Source organism: Vespa mandarinia, chromosome 10, assembly GCF_050613455.1.
Source record: "Vespa mandarinia isolate Hongniang chromosome 10, ASM5061345v1, whole genome shotgun sequence".
In the NCBI taxonomy this organism is placed as follows: Eukaryota; Metazoa; Arthropoda; class Insecta; order Hymenoptera; family Vespidae; genus Vespa; species Vespa mandarinia.
Window position 1 is genome coordinate 6,869,013 of NC_140819.1, and position 27,230 is coordinate 6,896,242.

Genomic DNA, 27,230 nt, shown 5'->3' on the forward strand with positions numbered 1-27,230 from the left:
CAAAGAGAGAAAAGAAAGAAAGAGAGATAGAAACAAGAGAGAGAGAAAGAGAGGAAAGGAGAGAGAGAGAGAGAGAGAGAGAGAGAGAAAGAGTGGTGTATCGGTAGCAGTGGCACTCGCTTTACCACCACTCGTGTGGAGGCGCTTCCACCACCACCACCAGTAGTGGAGGAGGAAGGTGTTTCTCACAGTGCCTAACGGGCGCCTCTCCAAGACGCGAGTGCTCGCGTGAGTTTGTTCGGCCGGCAGGTACCCCAAGGATATACATATATATGTATATATACACATATACATATATATACATATATATATCCTCGCGTTAAAAAAATACCAATATCAATATCGTTATTATCAATAATCCATATAAAAACGAATTTATCTTATAATCGACGATATTAATTATATTGTTCTTCGACGTTCGTTTATTAAATACATTTTTTCCTATATTTTTTTTTTTTTTTTTATTATTACAAATACACATATACTCACACATACACCCACATATACACACACACACACATATATATATATATATTTATATACATATACTTGGACACATGTTAACGTGTTAACGAGAGATAAAAAAAGGGAAGAAAATAATAATAATAATAATAATAATATTAATATTAATAATAATAATAATAATAATTAAAAAAGAAAGGGAACGAATATTTGCGTTCTTGCAATCGCGGATCTTGTCGTTTTCGTCGTTGCAATCACGCAAGGAACAAGAGAGGACAATTCCTTCGAAGGACGTGGAACGTCGCTCGGCAGGAGGGAAGGCCAAGGAGGCCTCCTCCTCGACGATGCCGTCGTTTCCTCTTCGACGAGCACGCGTATGTACGACGTCTCGCTCTTTCTTGGTAAGACTACCATCATCATCATCATCATCATCATCATCATCATCATCATCATCATCATCATCATCATTATCATCATCTTCATCATCATCATTATCAACAACAACAACATCAACATCAACATTGATAATTTATTATCATTAGTTACTTTACGTTAGTTCGTCCGAATGGTTGCTATACTTACTGTCATCATCAACATAGAAGGCTAATATCGAAACGAGTCTCTTCCTCGACGATCCCTTTTTTTTTCGGGGGAGACTCCCTGTGTGCTGTCAGGATGGGGTTGGCTGAGGGCAGGGGTGCAATATTAAAAAATATCCTTTCTTCGATCATGTTCTTTTGTGAGATTACAAAAAAAAAAAAAAAAAAAGAAAAAAGAAAGAAAGGAAATAAGGATGAACATATCGCGAATGTAATATAGCTTTTATTTAATTTTTATAATTATAATAATAATAATTATTATTATTATTTTGTTTTCTTTTTTCTTTTTTAGTGATGCTGTTCGCGCGCGCGCGTGTGTGTTTTTCTTTTTATCAGGTGCGCTTGTTTTAAGAATGACGATATGTTGGACTTTTTCCTTTTTATTTATTTATTTATTTGTTTTTGCTTTCCTCTTTTTTTTATCTCATGGATTTATTGAATTCAATCTCTTTTAAATTTTTCTTTTCCATTTATTTATTTTCTTTTTTCTGTGAACGACACGTGGCACAGTGATAATGAATAAGACGTTTTTGATAACGATTTAATCAATCACACTAATATGGATTCATATGATTGGGAATGTTCTATTTATCGTATAATTATGTTGAAAGTAAGGAGAGAAAAATTTCTTTCCCCTTTTCTCGTTTGTTTTATTTTCTTTCTTTTTTTTTTTTTTTCTTCTTTATTTTTCTTTATTTTCATTCCTCCGTTATAGATTTCGGAAAAAGTTAGTTATCGACGATTCTTCATTAGATTCGTTCTTCGCGCGCTTTTCGTGTTAGAAATGATTGCTAATTAAGGAGTAAAGTGAAAGATTAAGATTAAGATTTAACGTGATTTATACGTACATATACGTCCACGAAGCCGTCAACAATCGTTTCATCGGTTTAGAGATAAATAATTTAATATGATTTTTATTAATATTTTTTATTAAAGTTGATTATTTTATAAGAATCACTTGGAAATTTTATAAGAGATAATATCCCATTATGTTCATTGAAATTTGTTTATCATTTTTAAGATTTAAAGAAAGAGAATTTAAAAAAAAATATATATATATATTATAATAGTATATACTAAAATTAGTATATATTAAAATATATATATATTTTCTTTAATTATATATATATATATATATATATATATATATATATATAATTTTTCTTATTATTATAAAAATTGTAAATTTGAATCGTCGTGTACAATAGATACGATATTCATTCGTTATCAAAAGGAGACAATTGTTATTCTTTATTCTTTATTTTATTTTTTTCTTTTCTTTTCTATAATACCATCGAACGTCGTCACTTTCAACGCAATAACGAAAGACATTAGGCGATGCTAATTAATGACGTTACTATTCAAAGTATACTATGCAACTAACTTACTTACTTTGCCACTGTACGTACAAACGAATGAACGAACGAACGAACGAACGAACGAACGGAACGGCACATTGTGTAAGATATAAAACGAATAGAAACGATCAATTACCTCGACTATATCGGCGACGAATCGAGGACGTAATTGTTCGCATTCGTATAAATTAAATAAGACGTTTCAGATCTCCTGCTAAAGATTATTGTTATTCGTTATCGAAATGCAAAAGAAGATAAACCAGTCCAAGTCGTTCGGTCACGATAGTACATATATACAACTTACGAAGTAACCAAAGTAAAAAGATAGTTGGATAGAAAGAGAAAGAGATAAATAGAGAGAGAGAGAGAGAGAGAGAGAGAGAGAAAGAATGAGAGAGAGTAAGATAGATAGACAGATAGATAGATAGAGAAAGAAAGAAAGATACACGATCGTAGTAAGTTCTCTTCTTACGTAAGGCGGGAAAACCGGGCAAATAGTTGCGAGTTGTTGGTGTTGATTAATGACACTATACCGATGTTACTAACACTTCTATGATATTATACATTGCTTTTATTTTAATGGGTTAAAAATTTTTTTTTTTGAATAATCCCAAATGTCGATTTTTCTTTTTGATATCATTTTGAGCCATTTGTAATTAATACATTTTTCACTAATTCTAAGGACAAATAATCTTTTTTATGATTGATTATTTATCAATGAATACATTATATCAATGTCATTACTATTAACTATTACTATTACTACATCCTTATTCTCACGGGTCACAATTTTGTCGGAATAGTTTTTGAATTGTATTGAAAATGTTAATTTTATTTTTTGTATCATTCGTACATCGATTTGTGATCGATACATTTTTGACTGATTGCAAGGATAATTGCATGTTAATTGTTGATTATTTACGTTATACAGATTATATAATTATTATTACAATTGACACATTTATTTTGACGAGTTACAACATTGCTTAAACATTTCTTGAATCGTCTTATATCAATTTTTTTTCCTTTTCTTTTTTTTCTTTTTGTTTTTGTTTTTTTATTTATCATTCGAACGACTTGCAATTGACAGATTTTTGATTAATGCCGCAGTATTAATGGGGGAACGTTACAGAAAAAAAATTAATAGTAAATAAAACTTCATTTTCTTTTTTTTCGTTTTTCTTTGCCCCCTTTAGTTTTTTTTTCTTTTTTTTTTTTTTTTTTTTTTTTAACCAAAGAAAAAATGAACACGTTGATAAACATTTCTAGATCGATTGACGCATATACCAATCAAATAAAAAAATAAATTAATTAATTAATATTCCGTTAATGGTAATAAAGAACTAATTTAATTGAATTAAATCCTGTTTAAAATTGATTATCTAAAATTTAAAGTAAAACTCACAGATATGGACATACAAATAAATAAGTAAATAAATAAATAAATAAATAAATAAATAAATAAATAAAGTAATTAATTTTAATAATTATAATTAGAAATAATTAAATCGGTCTTTCTTTCTTTTTCTATCTTTAATTTTATTGGCTACTTAAAAGAAAGTAATCGAGAGAGAAAGAGAGAGAGAGAGAGAGAGAGAGAGAGAGAGAGAGAGAGAAAGAGAGAAAGAGAGAAAGAGAGAGAGAGAGAAAGAGAGATAGCAAAAGAGAAAGAAGGAACACATGTTGACCACGTACATATCTAGATCAAGCCGGAGGGACTGGTTAGTTCACTGGGTTGAACTGAAATCATTCGAGACGTCTCTCCAGAGAATGTTTATATCGTCGTGAAAGAACGTTCTTCCGCAAGAGAGAGAAAGAGAAAGAGAAAGAGAGAGAGAGAGAGAGAGAGAGAGAGAGAGAGAGAGAGAGAGTGAGGGAGAGAGAGTGTGGAAGAATGATAAAAAAAGATAGACAGACAGACACAGGGAGAGAGAGAGAGAGAGACTTATACTCACACGTATTATATATAAGTATATTATATACAGTGACGAGAAATAACATCGCAGTAGTGACTACTATTACTACTATTACTCTTACTACTATTACTACTACTACTACTACTACTACTATTACTACTACTACTACTACGATGAAAGTAACAACAACGACAACGACGACAACGACGAGAACGACGTTGCCTAAGCGAGAAATGTCATAAAAATTGGAAGTTATCTGCCTGTCGGAGTATACTAGCAATTAATGTACTCCCGGAGGCGTAGGTACTCTCTATTCGTTCGTTCGTTCGTTCGTTCGTTCGTTCGTTCATTCGTTCGTTCATTCGTTCGTTCGTTCGTTTGTTCGTTCGTTATGAATCGCGAATGCATCGTCAGCTGATTAATTGCTAATTCCTCTTAACACAATGCGATTTATAATTTGCTTTGACATAATTCGTTAAGTTCTTACATAACTCTTGATTACAAGAACTATCTTCTTTCTGTTTATTTATTCATTTATTTATTTATTTATTCATTCAATTATTTATTTATTTGTGCATTTTTTCTTTTTGGTCGTCGTACATGATTTTTCCAATTGATTATTATTTCTAAAAATGTATATATATATATATATATATTTTTTTTTTTTCTTTCGTTATATAAAATAATTACGTCAGTACACTAAAATATATATTATAATTTTTGTCATACAGAAATTTGCGTAATTTAAATTTATATAATAACGGAGTTACTTAATGTTTGAATATATAATGTTATATTTCTTTTCTTTTTTTCTTTGTCTTTCTTTCGTCAGTATAAAAATTACAATACTTTAAATATTCTACACTAAAGTAATTTAATAATTTTGTGATTTGATATATATGTAATTTTAATATGTAAAAATAATAACAGTATATTTTTTTTGTTTCATTCTAATTTTATTATAAAAATTATAATTATATATATATATATATATAATTTTTTTTTTTTGGATTATATAAATATTATTTTCTTTTAATTCGTTCATTTTCATTTCTTTTCTTTTTATCGACAGAACTTTCGAAACGCGCCTATGATATATTGAATATTTTCTAAAAAATTGTCGATAAATACGAGGATTGGATAATCAATTTGATAAATAAAAATTATTGACAATATTGGTATCGCATACATACATGTTATTTATTGTACGAAACAATTAATATTCAATACGTTACATAACATTCCGGTCATATCGCCTAAATACCTTTACGTGACATTTGCATATTATAATTACCTTAAGTACTTTATACGAGAAGGGATAATTCATGTAATATTATTTTTTAATTACATTTTCATAAATGCTATTTTGTTATTATTCTTCTCTTTCGGCTTCACGTTTCAAAAGGGAACGATTAAAAAATTCTTTTACTTTTATCGGCTAAAAAATAAGATGTAGAAATTGTTGTCCTTTTTTTTTTATTTTTTGCTTTTCCTTTCCTTTTCTTTTGCGCATTTCTATTTATTTAATTAATATTTTTATTAATTAATTCGATGGATTTTGTAGAATAAATGAATTTTTATATAAATAATTAAAAACAAATATTTTGATTAAGTAAATAATTAATTAAATGATCGACGTTACGTCATTTATATTATGTCACGTATTGATATTTTATTATAAATACTGATAGAATATTTAAAAATATTGATCGAACAACGAATAGCAAATATCCCTTTTTTTTTTTTCTTTCGTTCTGTTTTTATTTTATTGAAATATTAATCATAGATGTCAACGTGTACTCAAAGTAAACACAAATATTTTTCTATTTAAATGAATTTTTTTTTCTTTTTTTTTTTCTTCTTTTCTTCCTTTTTTTTTTTTTTTCTTTTAATTTATTAATAAAAAAGAAAATCACTATCTTTTATAATCGACGGCATGGTTATCCAAGGTCGTCAAGTTTGTTGCAAACACGATAAGCATTTTTATCTTACTACCTATCCTTGATGTCTTCTCTAATCTCGTTTTTCATGTTACTCGTGTTAAATTGTTTTGCGAAATTATTTAAAACATATGTCAGATATACATATACATATTTAAATGAATATTATGCGAGAGAACATTGTATATACTTATCTCTCGAACATAATTTGTAGTGGTATTTTTTTCTTTTTTTTTTTTTTTTTATTCTGAAGAGAAAAAAAAAGATTGCAAATGTAGATTTTTGTTTTATCTTTTTTTCTTTTTTTTTTTTTTTTTTTTTTTTTTGGTTTTTTTTATTATTCGCTCGTTGAAACAATTTTGCGTGTCGCTGCATACGAAAGAGAGATTTATAAAAAAAAAAAAGGAAAAGAAAAAGAAAAGAGAAAAAAGAAAAAGGGAACAAGAAAAATAAGGAGATGCAGATTAGAAGGATAAAAAGATTTAGAAGTATAAGAAGTAGGATGTGGAATCGTAAAACGTGATGATTAGGTGTATGGGAAATGAATCAGGCGTGATATTAAAGAGCAGGTCGCCGACTTGAAAAGTTGTGCAACGCGTTCACGTTCTTAATACTTAGTTAACAATTCGATAAATCTTTCGTTTAGATTTTTCGTATAATTCTATTAATATCCCTATCTTATGAATAATTATTAAATTAACAATTATAACGCGTAAATTATCATAAATTTTTAACAATCGTAATAAAATTGTATTGTCGATTATTGTTCTAATTAATTATATATCACGTTTATTATATCATTATTATAAACAATTCATCAGTTGTTTTCGTTGGACGTAGAATAAATAAATGGTAGGATTCGAGAAAAAATTTTTTTTTTATTAGAATATCTTGAAGAAACGATAAATTAGAATCTTTCGTACGAAAAATATCATATCTCATACTAAAAAAAAAAAAAAAAAAAAAAAAAAAAAAAAAAAAAAAAAAAAACAGGTATATATATGATGATATTAAATAGTATTACAATTTTTTTGTATATATTTAAAGAATATATATATTTATATTTATATTTTTTCATGGACTAATTTCATTTAGTTTTAAATTTAATGGATTCATTTGAATTTAATCATAAATTGAAGATTACACACGTATATGTACCAAAAATTATCTAGTTATGTATAAAAGGTACATATACAGTGATACTAGAAATATATAATAATTTCGTTCATACATATATATATATATATATATATATATATATATATATATATATATATATTGAAAAATTAGAGAGATTTGATCGATTTTCGTTTATTTAAAATTTATTTTTTAATTTATCGATTCAACTTTGAATTTTTCGGCATAAACTTTTCGTACAGTTCGACATTAAAGTAAGCTGCAACCATTCTGACGTTCGCAATTAGAAAAAAAAAAAAAAAGAAAAAGAAAAAAAAAACCAATAAAAGAAAAGAAAAAGAAAGAAAACAGATTAGAGAACAAAAAACGCAAAACGAAAAACGGTATAGATAGAAATTTAAAGCAGAGAAAGAGAGAGAGAAAGAGAAAGAGAGACAAAAAAATACGTTTCCTCAGAGGAGGATGAGTTACCGCTGGACAGTGGTGATATCATTGAAAATGAGACGGTGATTGGCGATGGCAGTTGTATAAGTATTCATCATCATCGTGAACGTTCTCAATGTCATTGTCGGCAACAACGAGAACGACGACACCGACACCGACACGGACAACAACAACAACAACAACAACAACAACAACAACAACAACAACAACAACAACAACAGCAGCAAGAACGAGAAGAAAAACGAGGTCAACGTCTTCGTCGTTCGCAAGAGGAAGAAGGAAAAAAGGAAGACATAGAGGAGGAGGAAGAGGAGGAGAAGGAGGAGGAGGAGGAGGAGGAGGAGGAAAAAGTAAAGAAAGAAAGTGGTATAGACTTAGAAGGTATCCTACAATATTCTGGACTAATGGGACAAGAAATGATGGCCGAAGAGATGGCTCAAGGTTACACGCAACTCATTCATCAGGTTCAAGAATCACAGGAGTTCATTTCCTTGGAAGAATTTTGTCCTCGTATTCATCAAGATACACGTGGCCATGATATTTGCGGACATTTTTATCATCATCATCATCATCATCATCATCAACAACAACAACAACAACAACAGCAACAACATCAACATCAACATCAACATCAACATCAACATCAACATCAACAACAACGAAGATATTATAATCTTTCTACTGTTCAAGAGTAAGTTTAATCAATGGATTTGTCTATACTTCCTTTCTTTCCTTTCCAGTTTTATTTATTTATTTATTTATTTATTTTTTTTTTTTGAATTAATTAATTTCTGAATGAATTAAGACGTATAAATCGTTTTTTGTTTTTATGATTATTATGCGTTCTTTTTCCTCTTTTTTCTTTTCTTCTTTCTTTCTTTCTTTTTCTTCTTCTCCTTCTTCTTCTTCTTCTTCTTCTTCTTCTTTCGTTCTTTTTTCTTTTTTTTTTTTTAATTTAGTTACTATAGAAATTATTATTTTCATTGGTGGTTGCTTGACCATACCCATACTATTGTCATCTCATGCATTAAAGTCTCCAACGTGGTTTCATCCCCCTCGATTTGAAACTTATTCTCCTTATTGTTTTTCCCTTGTCACACGAATGTATACAATTGTATTCTTTGTAGATCGTTCATATTATGCTTATAGAGTTCGTTTGTAAAATATGCGGTTCTTTTTTTTCTTCCTTTTTTCTTTTTTCTTCTTTTTTTTTTCCTTCCTTGTTTCTTTCTTTTTCCTACGTCTATGAGACAATATAAAATTTCATTTTCAACGTGAAACATACACATACACATACACCATAAAATAAAATTTTCAAACGACATCCTCCATTACTTCAAATTTTTTGACAGGTTTGATTAGAATTTAATAGGAGAAAAAAAAGTCTTTCCAAAGAAAGAAGAAAAGGAAGATACAATATGTGGGTGGGAGGAGGATGGGAGGGAAAATATAATTCCTTTTGCGATAAAATTTAATTCAACTTTTTTTTCAATGCTCACAAAAATATACGAAAGATTTCATTCTTAAAATGAAATACACCGTAGCGTTCTAATTTTCTAAGATTTTCGTTAGAATTTAACGAGAGAAAAATAATTCTCTTTGAAGTGAAAAAAATCGAGAAAGAGGACAAAAAAGAGAACCCTCATTGAAGTGGAATATTTTTTTTTTTAATACTCATATAAAATTTCATTGTCAAAGTGAAATTTGTTAATGGCATCCCCCCTACTTCCAACCCTTCACTTTTGACTTTAAGCTGGTTAGATTAATTATTTAGCGAGAGAAAAAAATAATTCTCCCTAAACAAAAAAAAAAAAACAAAAAGAAAAATGAAAAGAAAGAAAGAAAAAAATAGGAAAAGGAAGAATGAAATATTAAAGAAAAAATATTTCATTTTACGATATATATATATATATATATATATATATATATATATATATGTATGTATGTATGTATGTATGTATGTATGTATGTATGTATGTATGTATGTATGTATGTATGTATGTATGTATGTATGTATGTATGTATGTATGTATGTATGTATGTATGTATGTATGTATGTATGTATGTATGTATGTATGTATGTATGTATGTATGTATGTATGTATGTATGTATGTATGTATGTATGTATGTATGTATGTATGTATGTATGTATGTATGTATGTATGTATCGTTAAATCCAATTATCTTTTTCTCATAAACTCGTTAAAGATAAAGATAAAGAAGAAGAAAAAGAAGAAGAAGAAGAAGAGGAAGTAAAATTAGAAATAGAAATAGTAGAGGAAACAATCTAAACTAAATAATTGATTGGATAAACTAAAAGATAGACAATTTTCAAGATGGCGGTGTATCTATTCGTTTTGTTACATGTTTCAAGAGGATCTGGTATATAATGGCGTAACGAAATATAGTGGTGGCCTACGGGGAAGGTTCCACTTTCCAAGTTTCCTCTCTCCTTCTTATTTCTTACATGTTTCAAGCTACATACATACATACATATATATATATATATATATATATTTATGTATATATACGTGCATAGATACATACATACAATACAATACAATACAATACAATACAATATAATACAATATATACAATACATAGAATATATAAATACAATACATACAATATATACGTATATACGTACGACATTATAAAACGGTGCACTCTGTATACATATATCTACCTACACATTATACATAGATAGATGCATACATAGAGATGAATACATATAAGGAACGTTTACGATCATTACGTAAGACGATTTTATCATTGTCTCTGGCATTACCGTCCGGTCGTTACATCTTTCATCGGTCGACGTTAAAGTATCGGAATGTTCGATGAGTTTTCGTATTCGTTTCTCTCTTTTTGTTTCTTCGATAACGATTAAATAAGCAACTATTTAATGTACATATATAGATAAGTCAATATATATATATAGGAAAACTATACGAACAAATATAATCATAGAACGTCCGCCATCTTTATAAAATACGTAAAAGAAAGAAAGAGAGGGAGGTAGAGAGAGAGAGAGAGAGAGAGAGAGAGAGAGAGAGAGAGAGAGAGAAAATATGTAATAATCAATTAGAAAATATATTTATCGTTTTTGTATCCTTTTCGTAATGAAAGAAATAAGAAGGATCATAAAAAAAGAAGGATGATGTTGGTGATTGGAAAGAGAAGGAAGTAAATAAGGAGGGATATTAAGTTGGGAGGGATGTGAAAAAATAGTGATCTTTGGATTCTCCGTATGAAAGAGAAATCAAAGAACCGATTAACTCGTTAATACACCGTGAACAGAGATGAAGATCGTTTGATTTCTCGAGTTCATCCGGGTCAATCGAACGAACCATGTATCGCGCAGAACATCGTAACAAAGTATATATATATAATATATATATATATATATATATGTATTTATGTACTTGTATATACATGTATATATGTATATATATATATGTATATATATATATATATATATATATGTATATACGATTAAAATCGAGTAATGTATACAATAGTAGGACAGTAATGGAGATTCTCTAGAAATATCTTCAGTGTCTTTTTCTATCTTCGCATCTTTTTACACATATGAATTATATTTTATTACATGAATAAAATTTCTTTCTTTATTCTTATCTTTCTCTCTCTCTCTCTCTCTCTCTCTCTCTCTCTCTCTCTCTCTCTCTTTCTTAAGAAAATAAGGTCGATGGTTTTGCTATAAATGGAACAAAAGTTTTAATATCGTACAGAGAATCTTAATAAAGCTTATAAAAGTGAATAGGTTGTTCTTAAGATCTTATCTTGACCATATCTCCATCTAATATCATCTTGGAGATTCTTTTAATGAGAGATCGTTAATAGGGATCGATAAACGGGATATTTTCTTGATCTGTGATCTTCAGTCGATCTCTTATTAATCAATGTACATTTTGAAATGGATAAGGTCTTCGATAGGTTAATTATTACATTTGGTAATACTTTGTAGATAAATTTAATTTCTTTTTTTTCTTTGGATTTAAATAGAAGAAAATTATATATATATATATATATATATATATATATATATATATATATATATACATATATATATATACATATATATATATACATATATATATATATATACATATATATATGTATTATAAATAATGAACATATCTATTAATTATTATATAACTTTATATATTTATGCTATTCAAGATGTATCATCTATAAAAGTAATATTTTATATAATATAGTAGAAACATAATAATATTTAATATAGTATAGTACAGGTATAGTTAAACTTATATATATATATATCTTTTCTTTTTTTCTAATTTAAACACAAATGGAAAAAAAAATAATTGAGTCATCATCAGGTATAAATGCTTCATAAGTCACTTCATAAATGTAATTAGATAATTATCGTAAATATTTTTTGCTCTTCGATAATAATACCGATGTAACTTTGATAAAATTAATATTTTATTTATATATTTATTTATCTTTTTCTTTTTATTTTATTTTCTTTTTTCTTTTTTTTTTTTTTTTCTTTCTTTTTCTATGAATCGATATAACGATTAGCCTTGGGTATGGTCAGTAACGAGAGTTCGTTCGAGAACTGATAGGAAGAAAGTATTTATAAGTAGAAGACATGTTCGATAATTATTGAAAGCTTAAAGGGAAATTTCTACTGATATAACGTCTGGTTTCTACTACTTTGAAAAAAAGAAAAAGATAAAAAAAGGAAAAAAAAAAAAAAGAAAAAAGAAAAAAGACTTTGGTCCAAGGTCAGCCATTTATCTATCTTACCACCGATAGAAAGCGCAAGTGGTTCCGTGTATCATGATGTAACGCTAGCGATTAGCGTAATTCTATTTATTCATAGATACGAGACGGCGCACGCGACGTCGTTGGCATCACACTATGAACGCACGAGAGCTTCCATCATCAAACTACATATATATGTATATATATATATATATATATATATATATATATATATATATATAATATTGTATATACATAGTGTCAGACATTGTTTTTATTTTATATACATATATATATGTATATATATATATATATATATATATAAATGCATACATATATGTATATATTAAAATATCGGTACATTCGAGATATCATTGACTTTTTTTGTTCTACAATAGATGATACATCTTGAGTACTTTATCCTTGTAATTTTATATCATTTTTAAATGATTACTTCAAATTATTACTTCATATCCAATGATTCGTCTTTGCTAAATATTAATTATACTTAGTATAATATAGCTATACTTGTATATATGTATATATAATACTGATATATGGTATATATGTAGATATAAATTTTTATAAATTTTTATATATGTATATATATATATATATATATATATATGTAAATTTTTTAAATACATTTTTATTTATACTTTAGTATATTTATATTAGTGATATAGTAGAAGTATATTGTAATTATTATTATATATTTATAATAGTTCTTAAAGAATTACTAGAAATTAATAATATATACAATATTTATTATATTTTTATTAATAATATTTAAATATCTTAGATGGTTTTATATCGATTTATAAAGAATTCCGACGTAATATGAAAATTATAGTTCTATCAATATTTTCAAGAACAAAAGATGGTTAACCTTTTTGTAACAAGGATATTTAGATGATTATAGATCATTTATTGAAAAATTTTCGATCGGACTTAATGGGTATATATTAAAATTATTATAATCGGTTGATTATAGAAGAGGAAGGAGATATACATATACATATATATATATATATATATATATATATATATATATATATATATATATATATAGATACACATATAAAAAGGAAAGGTAAGTTGAAATCTATTCGAATGGAATAGAAATGCGAATGGAGCAGCAATAGCAGCAACTAGGTAGTTCAGTTAGCTCAGTTAACGTAGTATTGTTCCTAGAAAAGTGGTTAGAGGCGATAAGTATGACGCTGACGGTTTAGATCGGCTCGCCTATCGATAATGTTCCATGTTCTGTTGCGGACCTGTCGTTACGATCGGGACAACGATCGGTTATATGCTTGTTGTTCGTACTACGTTCCCTGGCATATGTCAGTGTCACTTTCGTAGATTGTCTTTTGGTATGTGGTTACGTGTATCAAACAACTGGAAAACCAGTTTGATATCGACGCTCTTCGATGATCTACAAACAAATGAACGAACGAACGAACGAACGAACGAATGAACGTAAAAGAAGAAAAAGAAAGAGGAAAAGAAAGTTAACAAGTTTCGAGGAAAATGTTTTTGATAAAAAATAAAAAAAAACAAAAAAAAAAACAAAAAATAAAAGAAGAAAAAGGGAAGTAGAAATCTTAACAAGGATCATCGTCGATATCGTCGTTCGAATCGAGATAATTGAATTTTCTTTTCTTTTCTTTTCTTTTTGTTTGTTTGTTTTTTTTTTTTTTTTTTTGTTTTCAAGGAAGAAGTGACTTATCGAATAATGAAGAGAAACGTAGAAATTAAAAGGAACTAATCTCTTGATAAGATCTTGTCTTTTTTCTTTTCTTTTCTTTTTTCTTTCTCTATTTCTTTTTTCTCTTTTTAGATAATATCATCGAAGGTCGGCTTGATATATTGAGAAAGAAAGATCGAGTATGTATTTTATAATAATAATGATAATATTTTATGATCTCTTCTATTAAATAAATAATAATGAAGTTTTTAATAAAAATATAATGAATATATACACGCACGTACGCGCGCACAAATCGTGATTGTATATTTATATATAAAATATTACAAATTAGTCCGATATTATAAAGATTTTATATTATTAATTTGTTATTTCAAATTCTTACGAAATTCTAAAGGCATATTGAACGATAAATAGATAAATAACGAAAAAATAAATAAATTAAATATCTTTCGTTATCATTTTTTATAGAAGTTCCTGTTCGACGGTCTATTTCGGCGAGATAGGCACGGGCTCGGGGGTGGGAGATTTGACGGGCGTCTCGGCTGGGGGTGCCGACGAGCTTACCCCGACTCCAACCCCCGGCAACGGTAGTGGTAGTGGCAACAACGTCATCACCCCCGGAACATCGAACGGCACTATCATAAGCAACGCTACCACAACCACCACCACCGCCGCCGCCGCTACCACCACCTCTACCATCACCACTACTATTACAACCAATACCACTAGCATTATTACCAGTACCATTATCAGCACGCCTACCAGTATCATCAGCAACCCTACAATTACTGATACCACTACTTCCGACTCAGATATCGTTGCTACAACAACCAACACCAACAACAACACCATCATCAACAACAACAATATCACTAACACCAATACAGTCGCCGCTGCCTCCGTAGCTGCAGCTACTGTTGCTGCCGTCGCCTCCTTCTCTTCCTCCTCCTCCTCCTCCTCCTCCTCTTCTTCCTCTTCCTCCTCCTCCACCTCTTCCTCCTCATCTATCAGTAACAATAACACCACTATCGCAAATACCACCACCACCACTACCACCATCACCGACACAACCCCGCGAATTGCAACCGGGGCTGAACCGCCCCGGCACATGGAGACATCCCCGACGATGGTTCCAGACCAGGCACCCGCCCCCGGACATCATTATCATAATCATTATCCTCATCATCATCATCATCATCACCATCATCATCAACAACAACAACAACAACAACAACAACAACAGCAACAGCAACAACAACAACAGCAACAACAACAGCAACAACAGCAACATCATCATCATCATCATCATCAACAACAACAACAACAACAACAACAACAGCAACAACAACAGCAGCATCAGCATCATCATCATCATCATCATCATCATCGTGGATCATCCAACAATACACCAACTCGTAATCACTGTCAACCTGGCAGCACCGACAACTCCGAGGATTTTGCTCCAATTTCGAAAAAAAGAAAATTGTCTTGTCAGTGAGTAATTATTTTTCTTTTCTGGTTTTTCTTCTTCTTTTTTTTTTTTTTTTTTTTTTTATTTTATTTAATCAACAAACTTCGTTGATCATCGTTTCTAATTCAATTTTTGCTCGTCTTTATATTTATATATGTATAATATGTATATATATATATATATATATAAATATATAAATGAAATTATATTTTATGTTAGTAGATATAATTTATAAATAAATATATTCATGTGTTTATATTAAAGGTGAATTTTCTATCGGGGAACGAACGAACAATGAAATAAAATTTAATCTCAAAGTCACAGATGCTCAAGTTTAAGGTTACGTGGACTTTATTAAGAGTATTAATTAATTAATCGTATACAAAAATATTTTTCCTTTTTTTTTTTTTAATACAATTTCGTGAAATTCACAATATATGAAATTGATACGTTATAATCTGATTTTTTTTTTCTCGAATTCATTTTAACTTAATATTCTAATTATATCTTATTTTTGCCAGGGAAATCTTAAACGATTGAGAATTTGTTACATATAACAAATATGTACGTGAACCAGACAACGTGTAGGCTTCAATTATATAGTTATGTGTATCGAAATATATATATATATATATATATATATATATATATATATATTTTAGTAGAAAGGGTATAGAAGCCGAAGAGAAACCTATAAAACGTTAGGCACCTATCAAGTCTGGAATCTGGAACCTACAAACACCTTTCGGTCTTTCCTCCCATCTCACCCACACCCGACCATATACCCCCTCCCACCTTTTCTTCATCCTTCATTGGTTTCGATAAATGTTCAGTAGTCAGAATGTTTTAGCTTAAATCTGTACAATTCAATATAGTTAATAATTAAATTGAAATAGTTTAGTTAACAATTGATTAGAAGATTTATCTGTGCCCCTCTCTTTCTCTCTCTCTCCCTCTCTCTCTCTCTCTCTCTCTCTCTCTCTCTCTCTCTCTCTCTCTCTCTTTCTTTTTCTTACTTTGGTCCAAATTAACTTTTAATCCGTTATGATTTAATTGTTCTAACGAATTCGATATTAATTCAGTAATCTTTTTCGAATTTCTTTAGAAAAATAATAAAAATTAAATCTTAATATATACTATATGTATATATAATTGTATTTATTTTATTTTATTTTGGATATATATATATATATATATATATATGTATGTATAAACATATACATATAGTTTTTTCTTTTTTTTTCTTTTTTTTTTTTTTTTTTTTTGTTAAAAATATATCCTTGATAAAGTAACGCCTGATGGAATATTCATCAGGAAGAAAGGTAAAAATAAAAAATAAAAATCTTTCTATATAGAAATATAGAAATATTATTATTTAAATCTTTCGAAATATATTCTTAGTGAATTAATATCGAATTAAAAAAAAATTCTTTTAAAAAAGTACTCTTTGTCTTTTCTTTCTTTTTCTTTTTCTTCTTCTTCTTCTTCTTCTTCTTCTTCTTCTTCTTCTTCATCTTTTAAATTCATATAATAAAAATAAAATCTTTATAATATACGTAACTATAAATACGTATATACGTATCATTATTATTTTATATTATTATTGCATATAAATATATATGCATTTATAATATGCATTTATAATGTATATTCTTAATGAAGTAAACGGTGAATTACAAAGTGTGTGTTACTTCGTACGAAGAAGGAAACCCTTTCGTAACACCAAACCAAATTCATTGGTAGAAAATGGTAGGAGGAAGCAATACATCTGCGAAACTTGACGAAATTCAACGTCAAAGGGTTTGCAGGTTCTTTGAAGAATACCGAACACGACGAGAAATTTTTGTATCGTGTCTACAATTTTCTTACTCGTTCGATCGTCCAAGATTTCAACAAAGAAAAAACAAAAAGTAAGAGAGAGAGAGAGAGAGAGAAAGAGAGAGAGGGAGATTAAATGAGAGAGAGAGAGAGAGAAAGAGAGAGAGGGAGATTAAATGAGAGAGAGAGAGAGAGAGAGAGAGAAAATCTAATGAGAAATTATTTTTTTGTTTTTGTTTGCAGCGATGGAAGCGACTTATTGGATGATATCGGTGATGATGCTAAATCTGTACGCACAAACGACGATAGTAAAAAGTAAGTAAATTTTTACTTTTTTATTTTTTTAATATTAAATTACATTTTGTTTATAATTGTTATTGTAATCATTCCTTTCTTTCTTTTTTTTTTTTTTTTTTTTTTTTTCTTACTATTTCATTACTTGTCACATTCTACGATCGAATTCACGCGTATAATTTTATGAGAAAATAAGAAATATCATTGATTTCTTTTCTTTTGTCTTCCTATTGTACAATGATCAATATAGATCATGAATGAAAATGCCGTATAAAAGATTTACAAGTAGATCAATCTAATTACATTGAGTAAGATCGATAAATTATTAATCGATTTTACGTTATTATATGTTACAATATTTTCTTTTTCTTTTCTTTTTTTTCTTTTTTTTTCTATCGTAAAATGATCTATATGATGGATCGATCTATACGAAGATCGATAAAAAGTATACAAAAACTTTGAGAAATAATAACGATGACTCGGATAAATAATTTCTAAGATGATGTTATCTAATAAGAAAAAAAAAAATTTTATATATATATATATATATATATATATATATATACATACATACCTACGTATGTATTTATTTGTAATTTTTTTTCTTTTTCTTTTTTTTTTTTCTTTATATTTTTCTATCTGTCTTATATATATATATATATATATAAGGTACACAATGATTTTCTCAGAACATTACGTGATAGAAGATGTAACTTGGTGAAGCTTAGTTAGGTCAAAGGGATTATACTGACTCGGTTAAAGATTACATTGTTATTATGTCAGATATTGTCAAGGTGGCTACCACCTTGACCCAAGTATAAGTATACTTTACTTAGGCTTCATCAACAACGTCACTAATCCAATATGTGTTTTCATGATCTCTAAAGAGAGTAAGAATAATTTGTTTTGCATTTTACTCTCTCTCTCTCTCTCTCTTTCTCTCTCTCTTTCTCTCTTTGTTTTTCTTTCTTTTTAACTCTCTCTTTGTTTGTTACATCAACAAAATATTGATTTAAAAATAATCAAATGATTTTGAAGTAATAGACAATGAATTTTTGAGAGATTTACCGATCATTATCGATTACGTTGTTAGTAGCGTCATGAACGTGTAAAATGTTAAAAAGATGTTCATCTTAGAGAGAGAGAGAGAGAGAGAGAGAGAGAGAGAGAGAGAGAGAGAGAGAGAGAGAATAGAATAAAAATTCCAATATGACTGTTTCATTGCATCTTTAATGTCACTTATTATTAAATAATTGTTAGATACATGACGATCATATTTTCCATTGATCAGTTTCATTACTCTTGCAACAAGTAAAGATAATTTGAAAAAAAATTTCTAATTTCTCTAAAGTCCTTGAAAGATATATTTATTTACTTTATTTATTTTGTTTACTTATTTATTTATTTATTTTTATTTTTTTTTGGTCCCTTTACTTTTAGACGATCGCAACAATTTATCATTTCGTCGATTATATTGTATCGTTGTTAGGAATACATCTCGATACGATATAATTATAATTGCTATTAATGAATAAATGATTGGAAAAATAAAAATACACGAAAGAGTAAAAATATGATACGAATCTATTTAATTTTTCCCAAATGCGAGAAAGTTTGTTTTCTCTCGAAAGACTTTTTCATCTAACTTTGAAATTTCTTTTTCTTTTAATTTGTTTTTCTTCTCCGCCCCCCTCCCCTTCCTCTCCTCCTCCTCCTCACTTTCAGGATCATTGCAATAAATTATTATTTTCTTTTCTTTCGACTATCTTACCGATATCTCGATTTACATATATAATTGGCAGTGCAAATGCGCGAACTCTGTCATTAAATAAAAAAGAGAGAAAAAATAATAAGGAAAGGAGAAAATAAAGAAAAAAAAAAAAGAAAAAAAAAAAAAGAAAAAAGAAAATGAAAAAAAGAAAGAAAAAAGAAAAAAGAAAAGCATGAATTTCCACAGCATGGTACATTATGGAAATGACAAGATCGTTCTAGAATAAGAAATCTAATTTCTAACTCTAGTTTGCCGCTCGCACGGCAGCGGATATTGGGATAATCGCGTGATCTTATTTTTTTGTTGTTGTTGTTTATTACACTAATTACATGAACGACAACATTCATATATGGCCGAGATTGGATAAAACGTTGAACCAGTTTTCTAAGCGAGATTTCCGCTGGCCAATTCATTGCTGCGGGACATGAATGCGAATTCTTAGCTGGCAAATCAGCGGTTCACGGTCTTTCAAAAGCTTCGTTCATGGCTTGTTGAATCGGCTGACATAACTCTGAACACCCAACGTACTTCGTGGATTGGCTTAGTCAATGCGAACGATACTTTCATTCTCGAATTCGCTCGAACGGGACAAAGTATCGAAAAATTGATTTAGGCGATACGATCGATCATTTTCCCCATAAGAAAGAAGATCGTCGTTGATCTAAGAGGACAAAAAAAAGAAATAAAAATAAAAATAAAGAAAGAAATGAAAACTTATTATAAATATATATGAACAATCGTATATAGTTCGTTTTCCTTATATTCGTTCTATTTGAATAAAAAATAGACACAAAAAAGAACAAAAAAAAGAAAAGAAAAAAGAAAAAAAAGAAATAAGAAATTGATCGATCGTATAACATGATCGTAAAAGATATCACCATTTATTTTTTCTACTGCTGCGATAAATAATTAATTTAACGAAGAAGGATCGTAATCGCTTTCGATGGATTTGAATCGTATACTCTTTCAAATTACAATAATCCAGATTCAATATAATTATCCAATAGATAATTATATCAATTATTAATTCTTTAACGTACACATATACGCGCACACATACGCAATTTTATAATTTATTAATTGTCGAATTAATATCGATGATTATGGATGAGCTTCGATAAAAAAAAAAAAAAAAAAAAAGAAAAGAAAAGAAAAGAAAAGAAAATAAAATAAATAAATAAATCAATTAACGGCATAAAATCAATTTTTAATATTTTATTATTAAACGAATGAAATATAATCAATAACAATGATATATTAACAAATAATAAGAATATTAATATGATCGTTTAATTGCAATAAAATGATCGCGCAATAATATCCTGATAGTTATTGAAATTCGATTAACGCTAAGTCACGTGTGCTTTTCCAGGCAGAATCACAGCGAAATAGAAAAACGAAGGAGAGATAAGATGAACACATACATCACAGAACTCTCGGCAATGGTGCCGATGTGTCACGCGATGTCCAGGAAACTAGACAAGTTGACTGTTCTACGAATGGCTGTTCAACATTTAAAAACTATACTGGGAGCTGTTACCTCATATACGGAGGGTCATTACAAGCCGGCCTTTCTCAGCGATCAAGAACTTAAAACCCTCATACTTCAAGTAAGATATATATATACATATATATATACATACATATACATATATACATATATATATATATATATATATATATATATACATATAATGTAAGTATATACAGGATCTTTCAGGTTTAAAAGATCAAACTTCGTCAAAAAGTACTATGAGTAGAAATAAGAGAAGAAAAGAATTGTTATTGAAATATTATTATAATTAAGAGAAAAGAAAAGAAAAGAAAAGAAAAAAAAAAAAATAAAAAGAACCAGTTATAATAAAAATATGAAACCTAAAGGCAATAATGTGTTCGTTGTTGGATACGTCGCAATGTTGGCTGGTAATAAGCCGACGTTGTTAAGAATTAATTGAATGGATTAAATGGTACATTCATTGAATTGAAACAAAATAAAAATGAAATTCGAAGAGAGAGAAAGATAAAGAGAAAGAGAGAGAGAGAGAGAGAGAGAGAGAGAAAGAGAGAGAGAGAGAATGTGATGAACTCGATCTCTTCCCACGATGTCGAATTTGCGTTCGTTGACGTCATTTTAAAATGAAATCATAAATAACATTCTTATTTCTTCTTCCTTTTCTTCTTCAATACAACGCGACGATAAAACCATATAAAATTTTTTTCTTCTTTTTCTTTGTTTCTTTTTTTTTTTCTTTTCTAATTTTTTTACTTCACGTATATAACATTTCTTTTTTTCGTTTTTTAATTTTGTACTTCGATCGATGAAATATAATTCGATTAAAACTAAATACACCCTTTATACATTCTCTGTTTTCATAAATATATATTTCAAAAAAAAAAAAAAATATATATATATATACATATATATATATATATATATATATATATATATATATATTACGTTAAACATTTATAAGACAAAATAAATATATAATTTCATGATATTAAACGTACGGTGAAAGTATTTTATAGGGGTCTAATAATGAAAACGCAAAAGATCAAATTCTCACGAACTCTTAAATGCTTAAGAATCATATAAGGAATATAATGATCATTGATTTCCTTCGAAGTGGATAACAAATATGTCGGGTATCTCTTAACGAAGTGGATAAAAGAAAGAAAGAAAGGAAGAAAGACAGAGATAGAGATAAAAATAGAGAGAGAGAGAGAGAGAGAGAGAGAGAGAGAGAGATAGAGAGAAAGAGAGAAGAACTTTCAGATGTTCATCTTGTTACTATTACAAAATACGAGTAGAGTTTAAGATTCTAAGAAAATCGTATTTCGCGGTATTCCCGTTGAACGATACGTGGCCATTCATCTATTATTTTAACACACACAAACGCACACATACGATTGAGTCAGAGAGAGAGAGAGAGAGAGAGAGAGAGAGAGAGCGAGAGAGAGAGAGAGAGAGAGAGAGAGAGAGAGAGTCAGAGTTAGAGTTATAGTTAGAGTTAGAGTTAGAGTATGTGTATGCACATAGTTACAAACACGGAATAAGACTTCCTGGTAACTTCCAAGTGATTACGTAATTCTAAATACCTATATTACGAGTACATGAGAATGTATTACGTTGTTTTCTGTCTTCTTGAGATAACTCTCTAGTTGATATTCTCTAACACCTGTTAACTTACATCGTTTATAATCTTATTTTTCTTTTTGTTTTGTTTTTATCTAGATCATATAAAGAAAGAAAGAAAAAAAAAAAAAACAATAAATAAAGGGACGATAAGAAATATGATCTTAATGTGTAACAATATCTCTTAACACGTATTATCTTTGATTTTTTATCACAATCGTCTAAAAAATATAATAATAATAATAATAATAATAATAATAATAATATAAAAGATAGTAAGATGTAAAATATGTAAAAAAGTTTATGGATTTTTCTTTTCTTTTCTTTTCTTTCTTTTTTCTTTTTTTTTCTTTTCTTTTAATTTCGATCATAAAAAAAACACACACACATCCTAACATGTCATATCTGTTATTTTTAAAAAAAGGAAACATGAAGAAAAAAAAATATCCCAATGTATGTTCTTCTACGTTATATATATTTTCCAATGATTCATAAGAAGTAACATAATAATCGAATAATTTTCTTATATCAAAGTTAATTCTCTAATAGCTAATCTAAGTAAAACTTAGGATTAATTGTATACGAAATCTTGAAAACATGAGAGAGAGAGAGAGAGAGAGAGAGAGAGAGAAGAAGAAAAAAATACTAATAAAAAAAAAAAATAATAATAATAATAATAATAATAAAAAAAAATAGTATCGTTAATAAATAATTTCCAAAATTTTCTCTCTTTTAATACTTTTAATACTTTTAATACTTTTAACGTCCATTATTATTATTATTTAATAGAACGATCTAATTGAGTAGAACATAATTATTCTAACATGTAATCGTAAACGAATGATCATTGTCAATTTCTTAACTTTTTCATTGAATCTTTTTAACACCTATATTATTGATCGAACGATTTCATTACATTGTGCTTAATTATCTTAATATCTAATCGACACGATTATTATCTGTGGAATTTTAGTAATACATGAAGAAAAGAAGATCAATAATAAGAGTTACTTAACTTTCTCGTACAACTTTTTACAACCATTGGCTTTCCTTCATAGCTTTTGCAATCTCTCTCTCTCTCTGTATGTCTCTCTCTGTCTCTGTCTCTGTCTCCCTCGACAGAGTCGAGATCGATCCGAGGTAAAATCCGTGGGTAACCTTTCTCCCGCGTGCTACAGATTTTTCATCGATCCTAAGTCTCGTGCCAGCGAAAGGGAAGGGAAGAGAAGGGAAGGGAAGGGTTAGTATACTCGAGTACATAGATTTATGGTATCTACCGGGTAACACACTTCTCTTTCTTTCTCTCTCTCTCTCTCTCTCACTCTCTCTCTCTGTCTGTCTGTCTGTCTGTCTGTCTCTCTCTCTCTCTGCGTCTAGTACCCATGCAATATATTCAATACTTACATACTTAAGTCACTCACCTACGCCTTTTGATTCTGAACCAATTAACAAGATTCTCGAACAAACCAAAAGAGAATACTGTATAGTATATTATATAGTATAGTACAGTATATAGTATGGTATAGTATAATATAGTATAGTTTAGTATAGTAGGGGATATACTTTCACACGTAAGAAATAAATACAATTTAACGTTCTTTCGTAATGATTGATAAGTCCACTACCATGGTAATATTTTACCTATGATTATGTTATATTGCATGTCTTCGAATTATTATGGGATTACGTATATGTATTATTGGTTAATGTTGAAATATAATTCAATAACGTTTATATATATATATATATATATATATATATATATATAAATATAAAATTCCTTTTCGTTGTAATAAATTCAATGTCCCATTTTATAAGCTTATCCTATAAGCTGAATTATTATTAAATAAATTCGATTTATATAAAGGTCTTAAATTGTCAATTATCATATTGACAACTAATAGAATTTAGATATTTATATTCTTTTTCGTCTCGTAAAATTCTTTTCTCCATTATGGAATATGAGGTGGGAATAAGAGAAAATCAAAAGATATAGATAAAATAAAGCTTAAGCGGATATATTAGATCTAAAATTGGAGACACCTTTTAACTGCGATAATACATATGAACGAATATATCTCATTTAATGTATAGGAATACACAATTTCTATTTCCCCATAGATTTCGATTCACTCCAGATTCCGTTACGCAGCTGGAGCAAAGCCGAGAGTTTGCAACGGTGGTTGTTATAGCCCAGTTCCATGCATTTCTCATTGTCCTGTGCATGCATGCATATATACATATATATATATATATATATATATATATATATATATATAAAACTATGTTAATACATACATACATACATGAGTAAGTTTTATCTACTATTGTGACTTTTGTTAGCATTCATTCTCTCTTTCTCTCTCTCTCTCTCTCTCTCTCTCTCTCTCTCTCTCTCTCTCTCTCTCTCTCTCTCTCTCTCTCTCTTTCACTCACTCTTTTATGTATCATAGATAAAAGCTGATACTTGAACGACTCTCTCTTTCTCTCTCTCTTTTTCTTTCCTCTATATAACTAAACTACTATAAAGTAAATATATATATATATATAAATATCCTTTAGTGTAAAAACGACCACGCCCAAAATACCAGACTTCAACGTTATCGTCGTGACTACATGAGTTTATAATTGCAGCATAAAGTTTCATTGTGTATTGCCTCGTATTTCTTCAGTACCAACATCGATATGATATTATATATCCGGTTTTCGGCTAAACGCTGTATATCGAAATTATCGTATTCCTTTCGATTTTATTTGACAACTATTTTATTATTTATATCACACAATATATATATATATATATATATATATATATATATATATATGCATACATGAATTCGAATATGTATATATTATACGTATACATTTATTGATATTATTTATTATTATTATTTATTATTCTAATATAAATATATATTCTATTTTATATATATATACATATATATATATATATATATATATATATATATATATATATATATATAAGCTTGAGTATAAAATTATGATATTTCTAATTAAATTTTAAATTAGAAAATACTTATGATCACTTTGTTAGAATAATAAATAATATCATAAATATATATATATAATAGATATTTAAGTTCATGAATAAAAAGCACTATATTATATTTTTAATTATTATTTTTTAAAAGTAATCAATGAAAAAAAATATACCGTATTATTAAATACATTGATGATAATAAAGATCGTTAGATTTCTTTCGAACGATTCGTATCGTAATATTATTCTTATTATCTCGATAATCCTCTTTTACAAAGGATAATTCTCATAGATCATTCGACAATGGCAATGACGATAATACACACTATGAACGATTTCGATGAATCAGCGGGACTTAATATCTATTCGAAAACTATTACGTCGTAGGATGAATTTAAACGGCCGAGAATACTTACATATACATTGTGTTGTATGTATTTACATAAGTAAATATGTTTACCACAATGTTCTTAGCCGGTGTCTCTTGCATTTTTATTTATTTATTTTTTTTTTCTTTGACTTTTAATTTTTTCTCTTTCTTGTTTTATTCTTTTCCTTTTCTTTTTTTCTTCTACTTTTTCTTTCGTTCCTGCTTTGTTATTGTCGACTCGTTAAATGCATTATTTATTATTATTTTTAATACATTAATTATGAGAGACAATTATTATTATTTATTATTTATTAATATTATTGTTATTATTATTATTATTATTATTATTATTATTATTATTTTTATTATTATTATTATTATTATTATTATTACTATTAGGTATTACTAGAACAAACTTCTCATGAATGATTTATCATCAATTGATTATTCAAATGGATTAATGCATTAAATATTTTTGATGATTCTATTTAGTGACATTGATTTAATGGAACATGCCAATATGAAATTAAATGAGATTGAATATCGTTAATTTACTCGACAGGTATACGTGGCTTAAGTAATCTTGTTGTTGCGTAATCATCCTCGAAGCATGTATATATATATATATATATATATATATATATATATATATATATATTCATATTGTATACATATTGACGAGATATTATCAACCAAATACACATTCGTTAACGTTAATAAGCTTTTACGTACTTAAAATCGATTATCATTACGAATATATACATATATATATATATATATATATATGTATATATATATATGTATACATATGTCGAGTTTTATCTGCATGTTTTTTTTAAAAATATTCGATATTATTCCTAGTTGCTTTTATAAGTTCATATAATAAGTTTATAGATTTTATTTTATTTTATATAAGTCATTATTATTAATTAAAAATATTTTTGTAAATTTAGGTTTACATCAGGTTTAATCCTCAACAAATTTTTTTTACAAATTTTTATTCGTGTTTACGAATAAATAAACAATTTATATAATATATCTACGTGA

General features: G+C 27.9%; 1 protein-coding gene across 1 annotated transcript in view; it reads left to right on the forward strand.

The window, feature by feature from the left end:
• Positions 1-654: 654 nt before the first annotated feature.
• The window catches only part of cyc (basic helix-loop-helix ARNT-like protein cyc), a 34,210-nt gene continuing 7,634 nt past the window's right edge, over positions 655-27,230 (forward strand). Inside the window, exons 1-5 of the mRNA XM_085659972.1 lie at positions 655-863; positions 7,869-8,547; positions 14,792-15,817; positions 17,856-17,927; positions 21,050-21,287. Of these exons, the coding sequence (XP_085516098.1) occupies positions 839-863; positions 7,869-8,547; positions 14,792-15,817; positions 17,856-17,927; positions 21,050-21,287 (2,040 nt within the window). The 5' untranslated portion in view covers positions 655-838. The remainder of the gene's footprint in view (positions 864-7,868; positions 8,548-14,791; positions 15,818-17,855; positions 17,928-21,049; positions 21,288-27,230) is intronic.